The sequence below is a fragment of the Pygocentrus nattereri genome, chromosome 30 (genome assembly GCF_015220715.1).
Source record: "Pygocentrus nattereri isolate fPygNat1 chromosome 30, fPygNat1.pri, whole genome shotgun sequence".
In the NCBI taxonomy this organism is placed as follows: domain Eukaryota; kingdom Metazoa; phylum Chordata; class Actinopteri; order Characiformes; family Serrasalmidae; genus Pygocentrus; species Pygocentrus nattereri.
This window is the reverse complement of record NC_051240.1, coordinates 11,980,030-12,004,902: the sequence shown is the minus strand read 5'-3', so window position 1 is coordinate 12,004,902 and position 24,873 is coordinate 11,980,030. Positions and strand designations below refer to the sequence as shown.

General features: G+C 39.1%; 1 protein-coding gene across 2 annotated transcripts in view; it reads right to left on the bottom strand.

The window, feature by feature from the left end:
• The window catches only part of kalrnb (kalirin RhoGEF kinase b), a 127,387-nt gene that overhangs the window by 9,742 nt on the left and 92,772 nt on the right, over positions 1 to 24,873 (bottom strand). The window contains exons 1-7 of one of the 2 annotated variants that reach the window (XM_017702162.2): positions 14,982 to 15,238; positions 6,160 to 6,437; positions 4,889 to 5,002; positions 2,709 to 2,815; positions 2,419 to 2,485; positions 1,660 to 1,763; positions 50 to 119 (exon numbers count right to left, since the gene is read on the bottom strand). In XM_017702162.2, the coding sequence (XP_017557651.1) occupies positions 50 to 119; positions 1,660 to 1,763; positions 2,419 to 2,485; positions 2,709 to 2,815; positions 4,889 to 5,002; positions 6,160 to 6,437; positions 14,982 to 15,063 (822 nt within the window). In that variant the 5' untranslated portion in view covers positions 15,064 to 15,238. Of the gene's footprint in view, positions 1 to 49; positions 120 to 1,659; positions 1,764 to 2,418; positions 2,486 to 2,708; positions 2,816 to 4,888; positions 5,003 to 6,159; positions 6,438 to 14,981; positions 15,239 to 24,873 lie in introns of those variants that run through there. The other variant, XM_017702160.2, reaches the window with a different exon arrangement.

Genomic DNA, 24,873 nt, shown 5'->3' with positions numbered 1-24,873 from the left:
TCATGTTGGACACAGACACATAGAAACCATTTCTGTATACTGCACTCACATGCTTGATGAAAAGCTCAGCCAGTTTGTCATGGTCCTGCAAGCATTTGTCCAGTTCAACCATGAAGAACCTTTAAAAGACCCAAAGAAAACATTTAAATAATGCCATGGAAATATCCACCCTATATTCAAACACAACAGGCATACAGTTCCATGTATGGCTTATACACCAGTATCATCTTTCCACAGGTGAGACCGTATAAAAGCGCAGAATCTGTTATCAACCAGGAACCTTCCTATCATTTGCATTTGTGTTTGCCTGATGCAAAACAAAACGTCAAAGACATATCAAGTATCACGCAACCTAAACTACCATTGCAAAAAAAAGGCGATGAATGTGATAATTTTACATTTACTTTTTTTAAATCCCCTTTTAAAATCAACAATACTTTGGATTGTGTGACATATATATATCTTGATTATTTGTAATAAAAAGTCATTATTCGTTATTGCACTTGACAACAAGAAAACTGCCAAAGAAGCCAGATCTGAATTCCTTAAAGAATTTTTTACATCATCCAGATTTATCCAATTTATACATTTTTCCACATATTTTTAACATGTTCCAGACACAAATCATTTTTTTATTTTTCATATATAACTGCAGAAAATCAGTAGGTAGCATCTAAAACATCTGCTTTTGTCACGCATTCAGCTCGTTGAGCGAACTCCAACTCCCAGAACACCCTGGGAGATCATGTGACTCTGGACTCAGGCACGCGCACCTATCAGCGCTCACAATCCCCAGACTTTTGAGGAATGTCACCTGTGCCTCATTAGAGCTGAGCATTTAAGCCCGGCCCTGACAATCAGTCAGTGCAAGGTGTTGTTTTCTTTGAAACTTACTGAGTGAATTCCTTCTTGTTATTGCTTGTCTTACCGTGATTTTTGACCGTTTAGAATCGTGTTTTTCGACTACGTTTGTTGCCTCTCCCTTTTGGTACTTTTGCTGATTGTGTGGATTTGTTATCGGACTTTTGGACTGTACTTTGACTACTCCGTTGTGTTTTGCCCCTTTTTATTTCTTTGGCTGCTAGCCAATCGAATAAATAGTGTAACCTTTCATCCGCGAGCGTCTGGGCTTCAGTCATATTGTAACAGCTTTCAGTTTAAACCACTTAAAAGATGCATTCTGCTGATAAGATGATTTCTAGGGTGTGAGTGTTTCTCAACCCCATTTAATCCCAGTTAAAGCAATAACAGAACCGGTCCAGTAAGTTTAGCTTTATTTGTGTCATGTGATCTGAGGAGATCTGTGGTTTTGAGTTGTTATTTGTAGCCGAAACTGTGTGTTATTCTCTGTCTTTGTTGCCTTGTTGTCTAATCTGAGTGCACTTATGACAAAAAATTCAGTGACAAACTGACATTACATTTGTGATGCTCTCCGTTTTAGAAATCTGTGAAGACTTTAAAAGTCGTGTAATGTACGTCTAGCTTAAGCCTGATAGACTTTTTTTCATTGTTGACTGATTAGTATGATCACTTTAAAAAGCTCACACATAATATAATATATACCATTCTTGTTTCAGTTAATCAGATTTTGGTGATGACATAAGATTTGATGACCACTTGATGGACATTCTAGTGAGACAACAGCAAATCATGACTCACTCTTTGTGCCAGTCGTAGATTTGATGAATGTTCCCAAAAACAATCTTATCTTTTCCTGTCATGTCTTCTGGAACACCTTTCTCTGTAACTCTTCTCATAAAACCCTTTAACAAAACAAGCAAAAAAACACATACATAACGTTCATGCAAATTTGTACATCTAAATATAAAACAAAATTGTAAATGTTCAGGCAATTTTTATTTGTATAAGGTAAAACAGGTGAAAGATATTACATCAAGTTATAATGACTCCAATACAAGCATCTCCTCTGGCTTACTACATATTTATAGGAGTCATATATATAATATATAAATAGTTCCCCCAAATGTAGTCAATCAGCCAAGACACGTGGTGTCAGAAATTTGCTTCTTTAGTTTTGGACAAAAGTAGATCAAATGAAAAAGTTCAAGCTTCAACATGGCTGGGACTCATGTCTTAAGCTATAAGATGTGCTTTAGTTAATTTTTACAGATAAAATTATCTCTTCCATTGTTAAAAACCACATAAGCAAGTCTACCTGAGATTAATGATTGACTCAATGCAGTCTCAGGCAACTGTGTGATGATACAGGTTTGCATGATGCCAATTGGTTTACATAAGCCTTGTAGCTCCAGGGCTAAACTAAGGAAGCAAACTCTTAACACCAAATATATCTTTGATGATCTCCCACTTCGGAAGGAAATGGAAACTTTGATCTTTCGCTGACCTTTTTTTTGACAGCCTTTACTCTGGCTTAGTATATTAGTATATTAAACGCACCTCTACCACTGTACCCAGGTCTTTCACATAGTCCTTCTCTGTTTGCACCATCTCATTCAGGACAAACCTGAAAGGAGATGAGAATTAGACTTTCACTCACTCACACACACACACACACACTTACACACACACCCCTACACACACACACACACACACACACACACGCAAACACACACACAGACAGATACCTCCACAGGACACACACCAGGACCATACATGTAAACCTGCATATTTCGGTGCAGATGCCCACCTTAAACACATGTACACACACATTTCAGGCGGTCTCTTACATTCGTCCTCTCATGGCTTTGTTCTTCTTTTCAGTTTCTGGGTCTTGGGGTGTTTGATCAGATGCTGTCACACTGCCAAACACTGGGAAAGAGCCAGGCTCAGGAGTCTGGAGGAAAGACAGATGAGAGAAAAAAAAGGAAGGGGGAGAGAGAGAGAGAGAGAGAGAGAGAGAGAGAATGAGGTTTAATATAGGGCATGAAATTGAGGAACCGTAAGGGAAAGTAAAGAAGAACAAAATAGCAAAAAAGTTAAAAATAAAGAGAGAGAACAAGATAGATAATGAAAGACTGAAAAGATGGCTTTTCAAGTGAATGGAAATGATGAGCAACTAAACTACATGCCGAAACAACAGAAGAGAAAGTAATTGTAAGTAAACTTTTCACTGCATTTTTCAAAACTTTACTTCCATGTTTTAGGGCCCACGTGTCAAACTGAAGGCCCGCAGGCCAGATCAGGCCTGCAACACAATCCTATCCAGCCTGCAAAAGTATTTTAATCTTCTATTAATACTGTGCTACACTACAGTCCCCAGCATGCACTGCAACATATTGTGCTCCAACTCTCCTACCCCCCCAACAGCAGTGGGACAGCAATTACACCTCAATTCTGCACAATTCCACACCAGTCATATCACCAAAATACATTTCAGCTGCAGTTCAACCAACATAAACACTTATGTCAGCTCAGCAGCTCAGAAACTGAGCCCATGCATTAATAAACCTGCAGCAATGAAAGGATGTCAGGCGTAGTTAAAAAAATAGGTAAGTTTAAAAGACAGGGCTCCTGGGGATGTTTAAATTTAGAATATTTCAAGTATTCATGTGAAATTTCAAGGTCTACTACAAGTGTTTGTATTTTACCATTGAGGTTTTTGCATATTTTGAATAAACAATGGACACTTTGACTTATAGCCCAACGTTCATTAAAAATGGAATCTGGCCCAATGATTTGTTGAGATTTCTTAATACGGCCCCTTTAGTGGCTGAGTCTGACACCCCCGTTTTAGGGCTATTAATAAGAAGCCAACTCCCTCTTAACCAGCTTATGTTGGCTTAACCTCTAAAATAATACTTTTTGTTTCTTTTCGAAAAAGATACTTTTCATGTCCCTACCAAACCACAAAATTTTGGTCCATAGACAGAGCCTTATTTTAGCCACACCCCTGAATTTCAGACCATGACGTGAGACTGCATTGCCTGTCCTCCATGGCCACATAGTGAGCAGTTAGATACTATTGTTTTAAAGTAAATGTGTCCTAAACTTTAAAAATCAGTGCGTAAACCTTAAGAATTGTTAGTAATGAAACATATACACTTACCTGCCACTTTATTAGGTACTGTTCAATTGCTTGTTAACATAAATCAGCCACTCACATGGCTGCAACTCAATGCATTTACGCATGTAGAGGTGGTCAAGACAACTTGCTGAAGTGCAGACCGAGCATCAGAATGGGGAAGAAAGGTGATTTAAGGGACTTTGAACGTGGTGTGGTTGTTGGTGCCAGACGGGCTGGTCTGAGTATTTCAGAAACTGCTGATCTACTGGGATTTTCACGCACAACCATCTCTAGGGTTTACAGAGAATGGTCCGAGTTTATTACCTAATAAAGTGGCCGGTGTGTGTATTTCCTGCAAGCAAGTTCACTTTTTTGTGTTTTAATGAAAAATACAATGATTTTATGTGTGTACAACTGTTCAGACCTGTGTTTGCTGGTGATGTACTGGCTAGTGTTTTTGGGTTCTGCTCAAAATTAGCTAAAATTGACACTACTGAAACATTTGGTAAAGTTTTGAAAACGCTTTTTTATTGGCAGTGACAAAGTGGATCCTTAATTTGGTTTAATAAAATAAACATAATTAGTAGTGTCAATCAAAGTGAAAGGATTTTACCATAAAGCCCAAGTCAAGTAAAGTTTGAACCAAATAGACAACAATGCAAAAAGGTGTAAACAATAACAAACAATAAGCTGTGATTTGTTACAAATATAAGACACACAAGGTTGTACTATATCGTGAGCTAATGGTACTTCATCTCATGATACAGCATCCGCATCGGCCTTCAGCCTTATGTCTACGACCATAGCACACCAGTGGCAGACTCTCGGGTTAACCACTCGCTCTTGTGTATCATTGTGTAAATAACTGTCTATTAATGTGAGACTTTCTTTGCAGTGCTATACCTTCTCCTCCTGAGCTGAGGGATTATTCATGATCTCCATTGGAGGAGGCAGAGGTGTGTGTGGCTCGTCTTCAGCTTCTTCCTCTCCTCCACTGTTCGTTCCTCTTCTTGTTCTCTACAGAGTGAAAGAGATGGAAGAGGGAGAAAGGGACACATAGACAGAGAGGGAAAGGCAGAGGGAGAGAGAGAACAGTAGTTGTTCAAAGGAACCCTGACTGTGAAGCAGATGAAACTCTGACAGACAACTGAGAGCTTATCTATCATTTACAAAGTCTAATACAAGAACAGTAGTTCATAAATGATGCAGTCGCGCCAAGCGCCAGTCTAACATTTACATAATGTGGTTTCCACTTCACTTATTGTATACTGTTTCCTTCTGCAGCTACAGCGGTGCATTCTACAGTAGCTAACATTCAACATGACATATTATAGGTTAATGCTGAATGGATGTCTTTCATTATTTAGTTTTTTTTTTAAAGTGAAGGCACTAACACTATGAAAGAACCCATAAGGAATTACTGTAACCAATAATACTGTCCATCAGCCAAACAGGACTATTTAGACCCACTTCATAACACTTCAACATAATACAGCTGACTGGTTCAAAGGCTTGGAGAACAGACCTTCTACTAACTAACTTTTAAAGAGGCTATAATACAGTGATTGAGTTTTAACATTACCAAACTCTAATCTTTACTAAACTGCCTTTTGCACGTCTTTAAAAGTATGGTTTAGTGAAAAATCAAATGTACACAATTTTCCACTAATCCCACATGTAGTCGATAATCCAAAGACACATTTGGAGTACAAAATGAGCTTCGTTCAGTACTAAAGCTAGCACTGCTAACAAACAGTATAGGTCATATCAATAGTCCCCCAAATCCTTTTTCCAATAAATTATCCTCGAAACTTCTCTTAACCCACTCACTCATCCAAGTCTTTAATAAGGTCAGACAGAATAATCTATGTGGTTCAGGACACAAAATGACTTGCTGTGAACTATAAAAATAAACAAAACCACATTGTGTGTATAAACGGTGGAGACAGCCACTTTGGGTGACTACTGACTTCTACTCTTTGTTAGCAACACTAGCCTCATAGCTCCAGGGCAAAACTAAAGAAGCAAAATCTGAGCAATAAACATTTATTTAAAATTCAATATTTTTGCTTTGGAACTATTCAAAGGTATCAACTATGTGTGACAGTCGTTTTTTTATATATCTTCCTTTAGATATTTTTTTTTCATCTGCCACTGAATCATTGGACATTCACCTCTTCAGTGCTGTCCTCGTGCTGAGGCCCAAGGTCCACGCTTTTGCGGCCGTCCCGTTTGCGTTGCTTATTGTTGGGTTTCTTGGCGTTGGCGTTATCTCCTTTGCCGTGGCTGAGGCGCCGAACAGGGCTGGTCAGCCACTTCTTCAGTGTGTTCCCAGTGGTTCCTGGACGTTTGGTTCCAGGAGAGCTGGTGGTCAGAGAGCTCACAGATGCCTGAGGCTGCAATGACGCCACTGACTCTGACTTTACCTCCGAGCCGCCCACTGGATAGTTCTCTACAAGAGAGCACAGGTGACATACAGATAAACCTACAGATACCAAAAAGCAGAAGAACCTGCATATTCCCATATCATGTATACTTGCCATCAAAAGTTTGGGTACACTTTGCTGTATTTTGACATTTTGAATTTTCTTGTTGTTACTTTTCAAGATAAAAAGTAAATTCCAAAGTGTTAACATAAAATTAAATAAAATCATACTTTGGTATATTTGAGACATTCAGCTTCAATGTCATCAAAGTGTCTTTTTTGTGTGAATAATTTTCTTCCATAAAGAATTGCCTGACTTTTTTTCCCCTACTGATAAAAATATATATTGAAACTATTTTAGCCCAAAGGTGGTTTGAATGCCTGAAAGGTTTGAGAGCTGATGAGTGCTGACATCACAACAAAGAGAAAATGCATGAAGTTGGAATTATTCCTAAAATAGCACTCTCACTAATACTGCCAGACATATTCATGTGTAATATTGCTTTCCTCCCGACTAGACTTAAGTATATGAAATTATTGAAAACTGCCAAAGAAAACATACTCATTTACTAAAAACATTTAAAAAGCTGGGTGTCCCAAAGCTCTTGACAGGCAGTATAGCTAGAAAGATAAACTAAGATACTACAAAGGTATAGACTAAAAAATGACAGGTGTTCTGAGCCATAGTTCAAACACAACACCAAAAAAATGTTATTTCAAGCCTTTGAGATGTCTTCTGTAGGAGAACACACCAACAGCACAGCAAAAATAGAACCAGACACATTCAGCCTTAGCATATCTAAACAAGACAGGATATGAACAGCCATAGAGTCCTTCAATAGCTTTCAGTCTAAAATTCAGCAATAATATCAGCAGCACCAAACCCAAGCAGACACTGTACCCCTTTTCTTGATGTCCAAGGCTTGAGGCAAGTATTGAGAAGAATCTACTGGCTCAAGTGAGACTCAGGAAGTGTTAACCAGCAGTGACTGGAAGATAAGACACAATGGCCAAACCAGACTAACCTGATCTTAGAATGCTGCTTTACGTTAATCTTCTCAGAATGTACAACAACATACCATTGAGACAGCACGTGATTCATGCAGCATCTCTCAGTTCACCTTAAATGGAACTGCACCAATAAGTATTTCTATAGGCCAATACTTTTAAAATAAAGTGTAGGCTTATAAAAGACAAATAGAAAAATGAAAGAGCATCATCTCATTCAAGAGATTTTCAATGCTTAAAATGTAATATTTTTTATAGGAATTTATGTTGATATCTGCATCAAGAGAAATACTTTGTACATCCTGTAATTGGAGAATAAAGAAACAATTGAAAACAACTGAAATAACTCTCATTATGGTGAAACGTCTCTTGAAAATGTCTATATTGTGGTGTCAGCAAAGAAGCCGTGATTCCCAACACAAAACACCCACACCCCCAAAACAGAATAACACAAATAATACACACACATACCTTTAAACTGACAGACAGCAACACAAACATTATATATCCATTTTACAGGGAGGATTCACCTCCCATGAGCCCCTATGGCAACACGATTCTATTAGCTGGCTTCTTATTTCCTTAAGTAAGATGATCTTGTTAAGTTGTGCAGAGATCTTGAGAATTATCAAGCAAGTCAGTCAGGTGTTCATTCATTCAGCTCATGCATTCACCCATACAGAGCAAGCATGGGTGGGAAAGTGGCTTGGGCAGGTGTGTGGGTAAATGACTAGGGTAAGTATGGGGGTAACTGGCTTGGGTAGGTATGTGGGTAACTAGCTTGTTTAGGCGTGTGGGAAGGTGGCTTGAGCAGGTGTGTGGGCAAGTGGCTTGGGTAGGTGTGTGGGAAGGTGGCTTGAGCAGGTATGTGGCTAAGTGGCTTGGGTAGGTATGTGGGTAACTGGCTTGGGTAGGTATGTGGGTAACTGGCTTGGGTAGGCGTGTGGGAAGGTGGCTTGAGCAGGTGTGTGGGTAAGTAGCTTGGGTAGGTGTGTGGGAAGGTGGCTTGAGCAGGTATGTGGCTAAGTGGCTTGGGTAGGTATGTGGGTAACTGGCTTGGGTAGGTATGTGGGTAACTGGCTTGGGTAGGCGTGTGGGAAGGTGGCTTGAGCAGGTGTGTGGGTAAGTAGCTTGGGTAGGTGTGTGGGAAGGTGGCTTGAGCAGGTATGTGGCTAAGTGGCTTGGGTAGGTATGTGGGTAACTGGCTTGGGTAGGTATGTGGGTAACTGGCTTGGGTAGGCGTGTGGGAAGGTGGCTTGAGCAGGTGTGTGGGTAAGTAGCTTGGGTAGGTGTGTGGGAAGGTGGCTTGAGCAGGTATGTGGCTAAGTGGCTTGGGTAGGTATGTGGGTAACTGGCTTGGGTAGGTATGTGGGTAACTGGCTTGGGTAGGCGTGTGGGAAGGTGGCTTGAGCAGGTGTGTGGGTAAGTAGCTTGGGTAGGTGTGTGGGAAGGTGGCTTGAGCAGGTATGTGGCTAAGTGGCTTGGGTAGGTATGTGGGTAACTGGCTTGGGTAGGTATGTGGGTAACTGGCTTGGGTAGGCGTGTGGGAAGGTGGCTTGAGCAGGTGTGTGGGTAAGTAGCTTGGGTAGGTGTGTGGGAAGGTGGCTTGAGCAGGTATGTGGCTAAGTGGCTTGGGTAGGTATGTGGGTAACTGGCTTGGGTAGGTATGTGGGTAACTGGCTTGGGTAGGCGTGTGGGAAGGTGGCTTGAGCAGGTGTGTGGGTAAGTGGCTTGGGTAGGTGTGTGGGATGGTAGTTTGAGCAGGTATGTGGGTAAGTGGCTTGAGTAGGTGTGTGGCTAAGCGACTCAATCTCCCAGGACTCCCCGGGAGATCCCATGACTGTCACACATCACTCCTCTACAGACTCGGATCTTCCAGAATTCCCTGGGCAATCACATGACTGTAGCCCCACCACCATCAATCAATCGCTGTTCTTCCTCACCCAAGTACTGGATTTTCTTTCTGGATTTTTGACTTTGTCTTTTTGCAAAACCCCTTTTTGGATCTATTTTACTTGAACTTGTCTTTGTTATGCTTTCTGTTTTTTCCTGGATCTCTCTTTTGTCTGTGTGTCAATAACGACTGTGCCTTACCTCCCAATCAGTAAAGCCTCATCTTCTTATTTTAACCACATATGCGTCTGACTAGTTCTGGCATGTTACAGACATGACGGTTCTTAGTGCTGCTCACCACAGACTCCAACGGTCTCTGAAGTCTCAAAGTCTGCTTCCTGTTGGTCATCCAGGAAAAAGTATTAGCATCAACCTGTTTCGTCCTGAGCTTGTTATCACAGTAGGAAAAACAGATTAGTGTGAAAGCACTGATGAAATTCAAGAAAATGATCCAAACTGTCGTTCTGGTTTTGTCCAGGTTTTTGTGTAGACACTTAGTAGATATTCAGTTGAGTTATTTTTTTTTGTAAACTGATTTTTACAGCAGACAGTGTCTCAAAGCAGCTTTATAGAAACGTGGGTGGAGATCCTTAATGTTTGCTGAGGGAGCATGAGGACAAAACACTGAGAGAAGCCAAAACTCAGATTGGTAAACCATCCTCCTTTGGATGGACAGTGAAGTTATGACACAAGTAGGGCAAGTTTACAAGTGAGATTTAACAGAGGAACTCTGACCGTACAGCAAAATATCCAAGAGATGAGCCAGTGACCGAAGATCTGGTGAACTACTGGACATATACACAATGAGATATGGCTGTGAGAACAAGATAGACTTACAAGTGTATGGCACAACTAGAAGGTGCACTGTAAGTACATCAACCCTCCCTGTCAAATGTTTGGGGACACCTACAGTACTGCACAAAGGTCATAGACCACGTGCCGTTTATTTTATTCATTTATTTATCTTGTCAAAACAGCTATTTAGTACAAGTTATTTATTTTTCAAGAGATATTTCTAAAGAGACTAGATATAAGATAGCCCACTAAAGTAAAAAAATTATTAAAGGTTTAGAGAACTAACAACCATGCAAGCCCTGAAAGACCACTGAAACTGTCTCCGTCTGATAACAGTACTTAAAGCTTTCTTATTTGAGAGAGAGGAGAAAATCAAGCCGCTTCAGATCTGAAAACATCCATAGGTGTTTCTGTTCATGCTTCCACTGTGAGAAGATGAATCAGCGCTATGGGTCTGAAAGAAAAATATCCCAGCACATTTCTTTGAAAAACTGAAAGCAAGTCCCCCGTAAAAATACAAACTGTAACAAAGATAGAGTGGAAAAACTAAATACTGATAAAAATATTATATCTATCTGTTGAGACTTTTCTGTTAATGATTGTTTCTGATGCTTAAAAAATCAGTAATTTGTAGGTAGTCATAATTCTGACTGGAAATGAACACACTACTGTGATTTTAATCAATAAATTAGCTGTTTTGTTTGTTGCAATAACCTATAAATTAAACAGAAAGCTAGTTAGATATTACTATTTTTCTTATCAAAAAATCCAAAACCGAAGGAAGATCTGATTGAAGACCTTGGGAATAATCCTGTAACCAACCAACATTTTATTCCCTTGTTGTGATCAATCAGCACAGAACAATCTTTTAAGCGTTTAAACTCCCTCTGGGCCGAAAGACTTTCTATAAATGCTTTTATCGATTGTTTGGAAAAGAAAACTCTTAAATCACTATTTATGCAAAATGTACTCTTCATACCAAGGCAGACACTTTGATGAATATGAAGTATGTTGCCATATACACCCAAATCATGAGTAAATAGTTGCTTTATCTTAATATATACTTTGCATCTATTTTTCCTACTTAATGTATGCCTTATTTTTTTCATACTTCAAAACAATGGAAATGAAAATTGATTTCTTGAAAAATGTCAAATGAAGGGAACTTTTGATGGGCAATATATGTACGATTACTAACATACACATTAAGTGTGTGAAAGGTCAAAGGTCATTTCCTGTCTGGTACCTGTGTAGTCCCCAGCAGTTCCTTTTACCCCTTTCAACTACTCACTCTTCACTCTTCCTGTCTCTGCTGCCCCGGGCAAGAACCCTACTGAGCACGTGCCAAAAACCAAGGCCGCATTGTCTACAGCAAACAGTTTTATTTCCTCAGGCTTCTGACGCTACAGCACTGCGGTCATTGTGACCATAGCAACAAGTCAACGGGTTTCCAGTCTCATGCCAGGTTGTTGTTACAGTGTCTCTGTATGGGCTGGACAACACGGACCCTCGCAGCACAGCTCTTGCAACTTGCTGAGTCAACAAAATTCCACCATCCGCTGGGCAAAACAAGACAAGTTCACAACGTGAGGTGGAAGGCAGACCAGAGTAAAAGTTAAAGTGATGGCAACCTGTGATATGGATTTTTCCATTTAGTGGATAAAACGATAAGCTAAATCACATACAGTCTCACTCACTTAAAAAACACACTGATAAAACAGCCCTTATGAGCTCACCAGACACACACCATTAAAACAGTTACACAGCTATTTACAGTGATGCTAAAGGTGATTACTTTCTGACTGAGATGAGGCTTCTTTTTTCACTTTTACAGTCATATACAAAAGTTTGAAAATCCCCAGTCAAATTACACGGTTTATTAATTTATTAAAGTGAAAATAAGTTAGCATATCCTCTATAGTGAACACATTAAATAGGTCATTTTTCAATTTTATTAGTTTGCTGAGTTTTTTTTTTTTTTTAAAAAAGATCTAAGAACTTCTGCAGAGGCCGTATTTCACGTTTTATTTTTTTCCCAGTATGTTAAATTTAGCATATCAACAATATTTGTGCATTAAAGTGTGCAGAAGTGTATTCACTGTAGAGCATGTGTGCAATAATTTTCAGTTTTGATGAACCAAAATAGTGATTAGTGATATAGTGATTTATCACATCTTGCTCTATATGCAGAATACAGCAAAAACAACAGATGCAGTAAGTCCCTGCAAACACGCTAAAGACATCTGTAGCCACAGCTTTTGAAATGATGAAAAAAAAACTAAAAATAATGCAATATATCGCCTTGGACAATCAATCATTCCCTGTTGTCGATCGCACAAGATTTTGTGGCACATATTGGAGCCGACATACTGTCATAATGTAAATATATTTTTTTAGTTAATTACGTTTTTTTTTTGTTCCAGTGTCAGTTTTTGGCCAAGTGCATTCAGAATTTCAGCTCTGGATAATGTTTGTATACTGTGATATCATTATTTCCTGCAATAGTGAAAAAGGATAAAAAAGGATATAACTTTAATTTCATACTGCCCACACCTAACAGGCTTTGAAGCTGTCTATTCTCTTCTATTTTCTCTGTAATAGAGGGAGTGGCCGGGGCAGTACTTGGGTGTGAAAACACAGCGGAGTTCCCTGCTGCTGACCAAGAACAACTTGACCAGAGCATGGAGGATCTCTGTGGGTCAGTTTCCCTAAGAGGCGTCTTCAAAGAGCAGCTTTTAGTCTCTACAAACTACTCCGGCACATCAAACGCAGCTCTCGGCTTCAAAGCCAATGCAGCCCAGAAGCGCTGGCTTGCTGATCGCAAAATTAGGTTATAAGAAAACAGTGCAAGCTCAAGGAGGTAGTTACACACATATGCATATACGTGTACACACACACACACAGACAAACACACAAACCAATACCCAGTGTAATCACATCCTTAAAGGAATAATTCAGTGAAAATCTAATTTACACAATTTTCCAATTAACCCACATACAGACAGTCGGCCAAGACATTTTCAGTGAGCATATTTCATAGCTTCTTTAGTTCAGCACTGGAGCTACAAAGCCAAAACGGCTAACAAACACTAGAAGTCAATAGTCACCCAAATAGATTCAATACAGCTCCCTAACTCCACCTGTTCAAACCACATACAGGCCTTCACAGGGTGTGAGTTTACACAGTATGATTTACTTTGAACTATAAAAATGAACAAAACTTCACCATCAGCCACCATCATCAGCTATTTCACACAAGTGCCTAATTTCAACTCCTCCTCCTGTACACGCAAATCACACAAGCATATTGCTGATGTCAGAACAAAACCTTGTATCTCCATTTTTGTTTTTGACATAATTTGAAAGTACCCATTGTCCTTTGTGTATAAATTTCATGATGAATGGACCAAAAGAAACAACCCAAAATGACTTGGAAAAAAGTCTGGTTCCTTTGAGCTGCATTTAAAGTAACATAGGTTTTTTCTTTCTTCTGTAAAGGTGTCATTTTGGAGTTTTTTTTCTGAAAACAGCGATATGGATGTCACAGATTACTTTTGCCATTTCTGTTGTTTCTCTTTATAGATAATTGTTCATCTTTGTTTAGCTATTATGTTATTAACAGACACTTACGTTGGCTAGCATCGTGCTGTGTGATGGGAGGAAGAAGCAAGACTGTCCAACTCGTCCAGTGAGAGTAAGCTTAGACTCCTGGCCATGGAAGGCTGTGGCATCACAGGGGGCTGAATTTGTAATCTTCCAATGACAAAGCAAAAGCTTTGCTGGTTCATAATTTATTTTATGAGTTTCATTTCAAATGCTATATGTAAACCATTATTTGTTTACATCCAAACCACAATTTGTTTACATCATGTTGCACCAAAATTTGTCAATTTCATCATTGTGAAAACTTTATTTATATAAAATTGCTTGGATTAAAATCTAGTTATGTTAAAGTATATGAAAGTTACCATCCTTTCATATGTGAGATTGTCTAAAAGTGATTATATGTGGTCTGTGAGAAACACTAAAAGCTGAAATACTAATGCATGCTCGCACAATGTTTGAAAGTATTCAAAATAAGCATCAATGAAGCAGCACTCAAAAAGAGGAAAGGCTTAATATACATATTACACCTGTCCTACACGTAAACAGCTAAACAACAGAATCACACTGTGACACTCCAGCATTACCAGCGTTCAAATGACTCAGTGACTCTTCAGCAGCGTTTAAGAAGAGTCAGCAGTGTGTGAATATTTGCTAGGTAGGTCTGGTATAAGTTAGTGGTCAGATGGAATCTGTCCTGTTGGGCCGCTGGTTGTCATTCTGAAGGGTCAGGGTTCGTCTCACCGCGCTGCTGCAGGACTGCAGCTACGGCTTCAAAGTAACGCTATGCTAAGAGCCACAGCCATATAATTAACATGATCATTAACTAATACAGAACAGCCAGCACTCCAACATCAGCACAATGACCTTATCAACTTGAGAACTGTACTTAAACTCAATCACACACACTCAATCAACACACACACACACACACACACACACACACATACCCACACACACACACACACACACCCACATACCCACACACACACACACACACACACCCACATACCCACACACACACACACATATACCCATGTAGCTCAATGTTACACAGTATACTGGAGAGAAATTGCAAACACAAATCTCACCACTACTGACTACACTGAAAAAACTAGCCAAACACAAAAACAACGCTACACAACATAATAGAACAAAAACAGCTAATTATACACACACACACACACACACACACACACACACCTATAAGGCATATAACACTGTGGGGGAAAAAACCTAAACACACACATACACCCAAAGCAATGTACGCACCTGTCACCTCACAACAGCAGACCTTTCTAGTAATCCAACTGAAACACTCTCCAAAAGAACAACATGACCTCCCACTCCGCATGCTGGCCCTCTACTGCCCCGAACACATGGCCACACAGAGAGAAGCACACAGAAGTAGAGGGATGGAGGGAGGGAGAGGGAGAAAAGGAAAGGAGGGAAAGTGAGAGAGAGAAGAGGTCTGGCTTAGAACAGTTCAACGCTGAAGCTGAGCCTGAAAGTTCAGCCTGCCCTACTCCACACACACGCAGAGAGAGGAGGGACCAGGGGTGGAGAGAGAGAGAGAGAGAGAGAGAGAGAGGTGAAGTGGGGGGAGAGAGAAAGAGATTGTACAGAAAAAGCAAGGAAGAGAAAAGGGAGAGTCAGAGAAAGATAAAAGAGACATAAAGGGAAATAAAAGATTTAAAAAGTAAGAGAGGGGATCATAAAAATAATAGAGAAAGAAAGAGAACTGAATACAGGGAGAAAGAGAGCAAAAAAAAGCGGAGAGAAAGGGGACAGAGCAAAAGACAGAAAGGACGAGAAAGAAAAGGTGGGAGGGGGTAGAGGGAGAGAAATAAGTAGGGAGAGAAAAAGAAGGAGAGAAAGAGGTGACAAAGGTAAGGGAGAAAGAGAAAGGTCTGTGTGTATGTGTGAGAGAGAAAGAGAGAGAGAGACAGTGAGAAAATGAGAGAAAGAAAGACAGAGAGAGAAAATGAGAGAGAGAGAAAGTATATCCAGCAAAAAGAACAGTCAGTGAAGGTGAAATGCAGGAATGTCACAGGTGAATAAGTGACTTATGACCTGTGGGTAATCTTACACCGGCTCCATGAAATCATCCAGAGAGCTGCTAATGACACATTACGTGAACACATTGTTTGCAAGCAAAACAAGGAAAAAAACAGTGCGTCTCTGTGTTTGTCCTGCTATAGACAGTTCAGGACTGCATACTGCAGTGGCCCACTTTAGAAAGGCGGGGTGTATATCACAATGTGTGTGTGTGTGTGTGTGTGTGTGTGTGTGTGTGTGTGCGATTACCTCCAGCTAGTTACCTTACCCACTTCACTAAAGAGCAGAAAGATTCTGCCTCAATGTCACACATACATCCAGTACACACTAAGGATTCACAATACTAATAACATATAAAATAGACAATGAAAGTTGTGGTCCCCAGGCGTCGTATCACTGGTTTCTGCATAACAAAAAATCTGAGGATCTTTGAAGAAAAGCACATGGTAAGCCCCCTGTGTCTTTGTAGTAATCCGAAATTTTCTTGTTTAGCTCATGATTTCATATGAAGCTTTTAGCTGAAGTCACTGGTGTGACCTACTTTATTATTATTGGATATTCCATGATTGACAACATGTGCTTTGATGCTCAGTAGCAGCTATTTTTTAAATGCATTTTTCATTAAAAATGTCACTGTTGTTACCTTATGTGTAACACCAATGACAATCAGTCACACCTATGATGCCTATAGAGGGATAAAAATTGGGCTTTTCTGTAGAATGAAGCCTGTGTTTTCTACACAGGCCTTCAAATATGACACTACATCTATTTAATTCCTTAAGTGCCCCCTGTGGTAATACAAGTTTATTGTGACAGTAGGCCCTGCTGCTTCGCACATCTTACATTCTCAGCATTTTACAATGCTGAGAATGGGAATAGCCATCGTGTTCAAAGCATATTTTGCAGGTAAGCAGTTCAGGATAGAACCGTTTTTGAGCTGTGCATGTGTGTGTGCTCTGTAATTGGCTGTATAGCAGAATAGAATGGTAAAGTCATTTGCATCCCACATGGAAGGAAGCCCTCCCTGCCCCAGGGAAGTGCGGACTGCAAACACTCCTTTCCCACTACTGTAATTTTGTAATTCTACATTTGTTGTGTATGTATTTGTACTTGATGTGTTCTGTCATCACAGCCCTTAACAATGATGATAAAAATAAGCTAAATTGTGGAGCTATAGTAAACTCACATTAGAGGAGTCCCAAACACACACACTCTTGGTACAGCACCTCAGAATGCTTGTAGCAGTGCTGTGCTAAACATGCAGTAACCAATTCACTTGCTTAGAACAGCGCAGGCTTTGAATTTATTCATTACTGCCTAGTGCTGGAAAAATTGCACAGGCTTTTTATGACACCTGGTCCCCAGAGTAAATAAAGAATAACAATAAGTAAATAATAATAAGTAAATAACAATTCAACATCATTGGAACACTCTAATCCAGTTACCCAGTCAGTGGATGATGACTGCTGTGCTTATTTGGATATAAACAGCAAAGCTGATCAGAGATCAGTTCTTGGTGGCTCTCAGTGCAGTTTATGCAAAACCAATTATATTTAACTAAAATGACATCATGTGCCTCAATGTCTGTAAAATGCAAACGTCACACCATACGCTCCTAACGCACATGCACACACAGAGTTTACATACTCTTTACCATGAAAAAAAAATAAGACAAACAATCAAATAGATCTAACTCCAACCACAAATGGAGGGTATTTGATAAGATAACACACACACACACACTGGCTACAGTCAAGTACAGCTCTGTGTAGGTAATATTTCAAGGTCACAGTATAGGAGCAACAGAACCTCAGAACAGGTTCCCAACCCTGTTCCTGGAGAACCTTTGCTCTACATGATTGTGTGTTTTCCTGCTCAAACAGACCCAGGAACTCAGGAAGTCCTTCATCTTCCACTGATGAGTTGGATCAGGTGTGCTGGGAGCAGAGAAAACAACACAGGGGGTAGATCCAGGAACAGGGTTGGGAACCACTGACCTACTACATGCCAAGCATAGCTTGGATTGTTTCTCCAAACCCAACAAGATCCCACTGCTCATGTCAGGTTTGGATATATTTTCCTTTTTATCACTTTTTTAGTGCAACACTAACAAATTACGTTCAGTACAACAGGTTACTGATTATATTTTGAATGTTTAATCGAGCCACTCCTCCCACTTCATCCTTACTTCCCCCCTTTCATGTCATCTTCCAGCCCATTTCCCACCCACCAATCAACATGGAATGTCCAGTCCCATTTGATGTCTAATTCTCTGTATTAAATATACTCTATGACAAAATTTCGAGTGTATATATTGATGATCTGGGTTTTTCAAAGCACCGGTAGCATTGTCCTAAATTGCATCCCAGTCTAACTCCTGTCCCACTTCCGATACATCCCTATCCCAGGCTTTCATGCTCAATGTGGGCATATTCTCCTTCTCAATGTGAACCTATATTTAATTTAGGATTGGACATCTTAAGTAAATATTTGTCAGACTTGGATTGGGTTCAGATTTCATGTATGATTTTGGACAGCTGATCACACACACACACACACACACACACACACACACACACTGTGAGGTAATCTAACATGCATCACTAGGAATGCAAAGGAGTTTTATTTGATCTTTACATGGTGATGCAGGGGTTTGGATTCAGATTCAGAAGTGGTTGTGGGTCAAGGTGAGTTTGATTAGATGTTTATAAGTCTATTTGACTTGTAAATCTTCAATCTATGGTTCAATTAAATCTAAGATACATGCAGCAGAAAATCAGGAAGAAAATCAGGAAGTCCTGAATGACCTCATAAGGAAAATTAAAGAACAGAGATAGGACTTTATCTCAATATAAAGAAAACAAAGACTATGACAAGGGGAAAGACCACTAACTTTACCATTGATGGTGAAGATGTAGAAGTGTGTATGTAAGCAAGTGTACATGAACTTGAATTACGTGAATTATTAACAACAGAGGATGCAGCAGATTAGAAATATGACAAAGACTCGCCTTGAGCAGAACAAGGATAAAGGAGCTCGAAAGATCTTTAGATACAATGATGTCTCAATAAAAAAATGAGACAGGAAAAATACTCATGCCTTTGAACTTTGGTGCTAGCGTAGCTTGGATGTTACAGAAAACAAATTAAGCCTGACTTCACACTCAAAGCCCAGATAACCAAATCTTATTTTAAATCTATTATGATGAACACATTTATTGGAAAAGATGATCATGCTTTGGATAGTTGAACAGGACAACCAACAACACAGTGGATCGACACAACGTAGGGTTAGGCTTAGGCCATTTTGAAGATCCAAGTAGAACATAAAAAATTTAGGAGAAACACTGTCCATACAGTCACCATCAACCTAGTCATGATTAATAATAATCAAAAGCAACACAACATTGTCAAGAACTGACCCGACAGGTCAGGTCACACTTCCAGTTACCTCTAATTCCAGACAGAGCAGGTGGGATTTTACCAAACGTTCATTTCAAACATAATGCTCCATGTCATGTAGCTGTCTTATAGCAAGATTAGGTTTCACAGCCTTTGCCTCACTAAACAATGCTTTGGAGAAACTGATAGTGTCTGATGCACAAAGGAGTTTCTCAAATATAAGGGTAGCTAGTCACTTCCCATAATACATAAACTGCAATCAAAAGCACTAAAGGACTGGGCCTTACTGTATTGTCACTAGGGGGTTTTACAGAAGAGATTTAATTCAGTCCTCCTATTGTTACATAAAGGTACCTACAATTACATAAGAACATGAGCCACTGAAAAGAGGTGGGGGGTAATGCGTATGTATTTAGGGAACACAATTTCCTCCTTATCCCAAATATAATCAATCAGCCTGGACAAGTTTAGTGTTTACTTCTTTAGTTTTGCACTGCAAGTACAAGGCTAATGGAGCTAGTACCTTGAATAGTTAAAAACTGAAGGAGCAACCACCTTGAAGTCTTAATATTTAAAAATCAATGTACACTATATTTCCAAAAGCATTCGGTCGTCTGCCTTCACACGTATATGATATTGAGTGACATCTCATTCTTAATCCATAGGGTTTAATATGAGGTCGGCCCACCCTTTGCAGCTATAACAGCTTCAACACTTCTGGGAAGGCTTTCCACAAGGTCTAGGAGTGTGTTTATGGAAATTTTTGACCATTCTTCCAGAAGCACATTTGTGAGGTCAGACACTGATGTTGGACGAGAAGGCCTGGTTTGCAGTCTCTGCTCTAAGTCATCCCAAAGGTGTTCTATCGGTTTGAGTTCAGAACTGTGCAGGCGAGCCAAGTTCTTCCACAAGATTTCCTTAAGAGTTCCTTTCAATGGAACTAAGGGGCCGAGCCCAACTCCCCCACACCATAATCCCCCCTCCACCAAACTTTAGTCAGACAATTACCATTCTCCCGGCAACCGCCAAACCCAGACTCATCCAGAAAGAAAGAAAGTTGGCGACCTTTGCGCACTATGCACCTCAGCATCCGCTGACCCCGCGCTGTCATTTTACGTGGCCGACCACTTCATGGCTGAGTTGCTGTCATTCATAATCGCTTCCACTTTGTTATAATACCACTGACAGTTGACTGTGGAATATTTTGTGAGGAAATTTCACAACTAGATCCATTCTTTCATTAATGTTTGTAGAAGCAGTCTGCATGACAAGGTGCTTGGTCTTATACACCTGTGGCCATGAAAGGTATTGGCACACCTGAATTCAATGATTTGGATGGGTGAGTGAGTACTATTGGAAATATAGTGTATGGTTCACAGCAGTAAACAAGTCCATTTGAGGTAATTTAACATGGTTTGAAGCAAACATGCTCTAATATGGGAAGATTCACAGTATGTTCTTCAGAAGGTGGAAAAAGAGGACTGCACGGGAATGTTTTTTCAGTCCTGCACCCCTGCAGAAAATGTGAATCATTTGTCCTACTCCTTCCCACAATAAAAATGATTTGTCCCACTCCTGCCCACACAGCTCCGTTGAGGAATGACATCCAGTATCTGACACAGCCTATTCACAAATACATTATCCCCTGCTGAAATAACATGGCAGTCATGGTTATCAGGCTCATAGTGAAGTAACTTCACCAAATGCCATTTATTCCTAGTAAACAAAGCAGGAATTAAACCACAGATCAGTTATTTTGCTTTGCTGGGCTCTTTTGTGTCAATCTGAGTTTGCCTGGCATACCAGAATGCAGAGTGCGCCATGAATGAACAATCCCTGGAAAATCTGAACATCTTTACATTGTCATTCAGCTAATGTAACCCTGAGGTCAATGGCCGTCTTGAGTCTGATTTTCCCTCCTAAATTCACTGGCTCTCTGCCTCCACCCATTTCCTTGGATTATTCTTAGCATGGGGTTTGAATCGGACTGGAGGCCTAAATAGATAGCAGGTGTAAACAGACGAGGCCCCCTGAAGGGATGTTTCAACCCTGCATCTCACAAACAGAGGAAGAGAGGATCTGGGAGATGAGCGGAAACCAGAAGAGGAAAATATGGACCAGTCCGCTATACATGGCACTGGAGCAAATTTAATATAGGAGCATGGCCTGGACTTCTAAACACAGACACACACACATACACACATACGCGCACACACACACACACACACACACACACACACACACACACACACACACACACACACACATCTCCTTAAACACAGCTTGCTCCATGCCAACACACTCACAGTCACCCAAAGCACACTTGCATTGAGACCTGTGACCGCTATATGTTTAGTACAAGTCTAGTATCTAGTATAAGATAATAGGGGTCAGCACACAGGCTCAGACATACAGTACCAGCCAAAAGTTTGAACACATCTGATTGATGTACATATTTTGTAAAATTGTCATTAAAAACTAGCATTAAAAATCTTGTAATTGTAATCTTCAGTCACATAAATAATTACTGTTATTTTATTCTATTTTAGCTTATTCGATGTAGACAAAAACACTATAAGCTAGTTAGCAGAAGTAATTTTAAGGTGTTTTATTCACAATTTCACATTTTTGGGAACAGCAAAAAAACATGTCTGCATGATATTTAATCCCCACTTTTCAAATATGAGGCACTGGGGATGTTAATTTCATTATTCTGAAATTAACTTCATTCTTAAAGTTTTACAGCTTTCTTTATGAGAAGCACCTACAGCTCTGTCTATTATTCTGGACTCTTCCCATCTTCCTACTAATTAGCTAAAAGTTATGGAATAGCATCATCCTAAAAAATTCCAACCCCCTTTCCAATAAAGTCAGTGCCACACAAAATGTGAATCAAAACAGAATGCAATGATGTGCAAATCATTTACATCCTACATTTAACTGCAAACAGAACAAAAACATATCAAATGTTGAAATTGAGAAATGTTATTGTTTTTTAAAAAATATATCCCCATTTTGAATTTAATGCCAGCAGCACATTTCAAAAAAGTTAAGATGGGGCAACAAAGACTGGTAAAGATGCGTAATGCTAAAAAAACGCCTGGTGGAACCTCTCATGAGGAGGGTTCACCATTCTGTGAAAGACTACATAGACAAATTCAAGAATAACATTTTTTAAGATCAAATAGCAAAGAGCTTGGGTATTTCATCACCCATGCTACATAATACCAAAACAAGATCCAGAAAACCTGAAGAAATCTCAATATGTAAGGGACGAAGCCAAAAATCAATATTGGCTTGCTGTGACCTTCATGCCCATCAGGTGGCACTGCATTAAAAACAGACAAGATTCTGTAGTGGAAATCACTGCATGGGCTCAGAAACACTTCGGAAAACCACTGTGAACACAGTTTATCACTTCATCCACAAATGCAAGTTAAAACTCCACCATGCAAAGAAAGAACTATATATACACAGGATATAGAAATGCTGCCGTCTTCTCTGGGCCCAAGCTTCAGAATGTTGAAAAAAAAATGTATGCAACATAATAATAAACAAGCCCCTGTCCCAACTTCTTTAAAACAAGTTGCTGGCATGAAATTGAAAATGGGCATAGATTTAAAAAAAATTATATTTCTTACTTTCAACATTTCATATGTTGTTTTTGTACTATTTTCAATTAAATATAAGGTACACATGATTTGCACATCATTGTATTTTGTTTTTATTTACGTTTTGCATATTTTGGAAAATGGTGTTGTAGATTTCATTGAAATCTGTAATTAGCATTATATCCATGACATATTACTCATAAAATAGTAAAATAGTAAACAATAATACCCATAACATAGTCCAATTGTGGCCAAGAGGTTGGCTTCATTGTTTTCTATTCTATTCTATTCTATTCTATTCTATTCTGTTCTGTTTTGTGCCATTTACTTATGGTTTCAAGTACCTGACAATTGTAATGTATGTCATTGTTTGGGAGCTTCAGAATTTTGGCCTTAAAATCCATACAAATTAAATGTCTAGTATACATAAAAGTAACAGTAACAAAGAACAACAGTAAACAAAAACAGATAAGAAAATAGAACATCAATCCAATCCAATAAAAACAAGCTGTCAGGTTTGTAAGATATTTCTTTCCCAGCAGGGAGAAAGCACAGGTTCACTAACTTTATTAATGATAATTTATTAACTTTATTAATGCTTATGTATATTTCATCTGATACTGTGATATATTCAGAAAATATGTACAATTGAATGTATAATGCCAACTTTTGCAATGCTGCAGCAAGAAGTCCTGTGAATTTCCGGATTCACTCATCTGCACAGACACAGGAGGACTTTGCTTTTACCCCTATTGGTCACATGGGTTAGTGTTAATATAGCAGCTACACAAATCTAGCCTCAACCAACACAAGAGCCTCTTTATTAGGATCAAAGGCACCGCAGGAGACACACACCACCATTACTGTTATTACCATCTCCCATGACTCCCCACATCTGTTAATTAATGATCCCACCCTAATTATTCTTTAACCAGACTGCACTGCACTCATGATGACCTGCTACCCTCCAGCTCTAATGGTACAGATGAAGCCTAATTTGAGGCTAAAATTAGTTTAATGGACACGGTGTATGTTGATATTCCAGTTCAAAGTAAGATATACGGATGTGCCTAGAACGGGTGTTGTAATGTGAAATGGGACTGTAGAGAAGTTTACAGACTCAGATTTCGTTATAGCAGTGGGCGCAAGTACCAGAGGTTGCAAGGTCAACAACAAATACAGTCATTTTATTTACTATCCCAAAAACAGTGAATCTACACATCTTCTGAGGTTTTACATGTAAATATTGATAATGATTAAAGAAAATAGCTTTCTTTGGGAACTATTTTGCCCTGTATGTACTCTCTGTCATTAATATGTGAGGGGAAAAAGCTTTAGGGTCAAAATCTTCTCTCAAATGTATTGTAAAAGAACATTTTAGGCATTTGGCAGTGTGACCAATTTGTGCAAACAATTTTCAGAGATGCAGCTTTTAGAGGGATTAAACTTTACAGACACCTGGTTCCTATCACCACCACTATTAACAATTCTGAATTTAGAATGGAGCATTTCACATCAAACGTATATAAATATATATATATATATATATATAAATATATATATATATATATATATATATATATATATATAAATATATAAAAAAGGCCTTCTGTCTTCTTTAATGACTTCTCTGAAAATGTTCTAATTGTGGATTTTAAACTTCCAATCGATAATGTCGGTAACACTTTATTTGAAGTGGACTTTGTAGATGATTAATAAACTCTTTAGATTATCAGTAACACATCAACAACACATCAGTGAAGTATCCGTACTGAAGTGCCTGAATACATTGAAGTAAATATCTTGTAGATGTTTTGTTGACATATTGCTTACAGTAAGTAGATGTATTGGCATTATGTTACTTCCATTATGCAAATCCTAACCTTAACCAACCTTACCCAACAAAATACAGTATCATATATTTCAGGATAATTCAATCTGATGAAAGTTACTGCTGTGCATACAGTGCTGTATGGTTAATAAAAACATCCCTTCTAAGTTTTTGCCATGGAAAAATCAGAACCTTGAACCTGTCAAAAATTGTAAATGTTAATGATTATATAATTATGGAATTAAATTCAAACAATTATGCA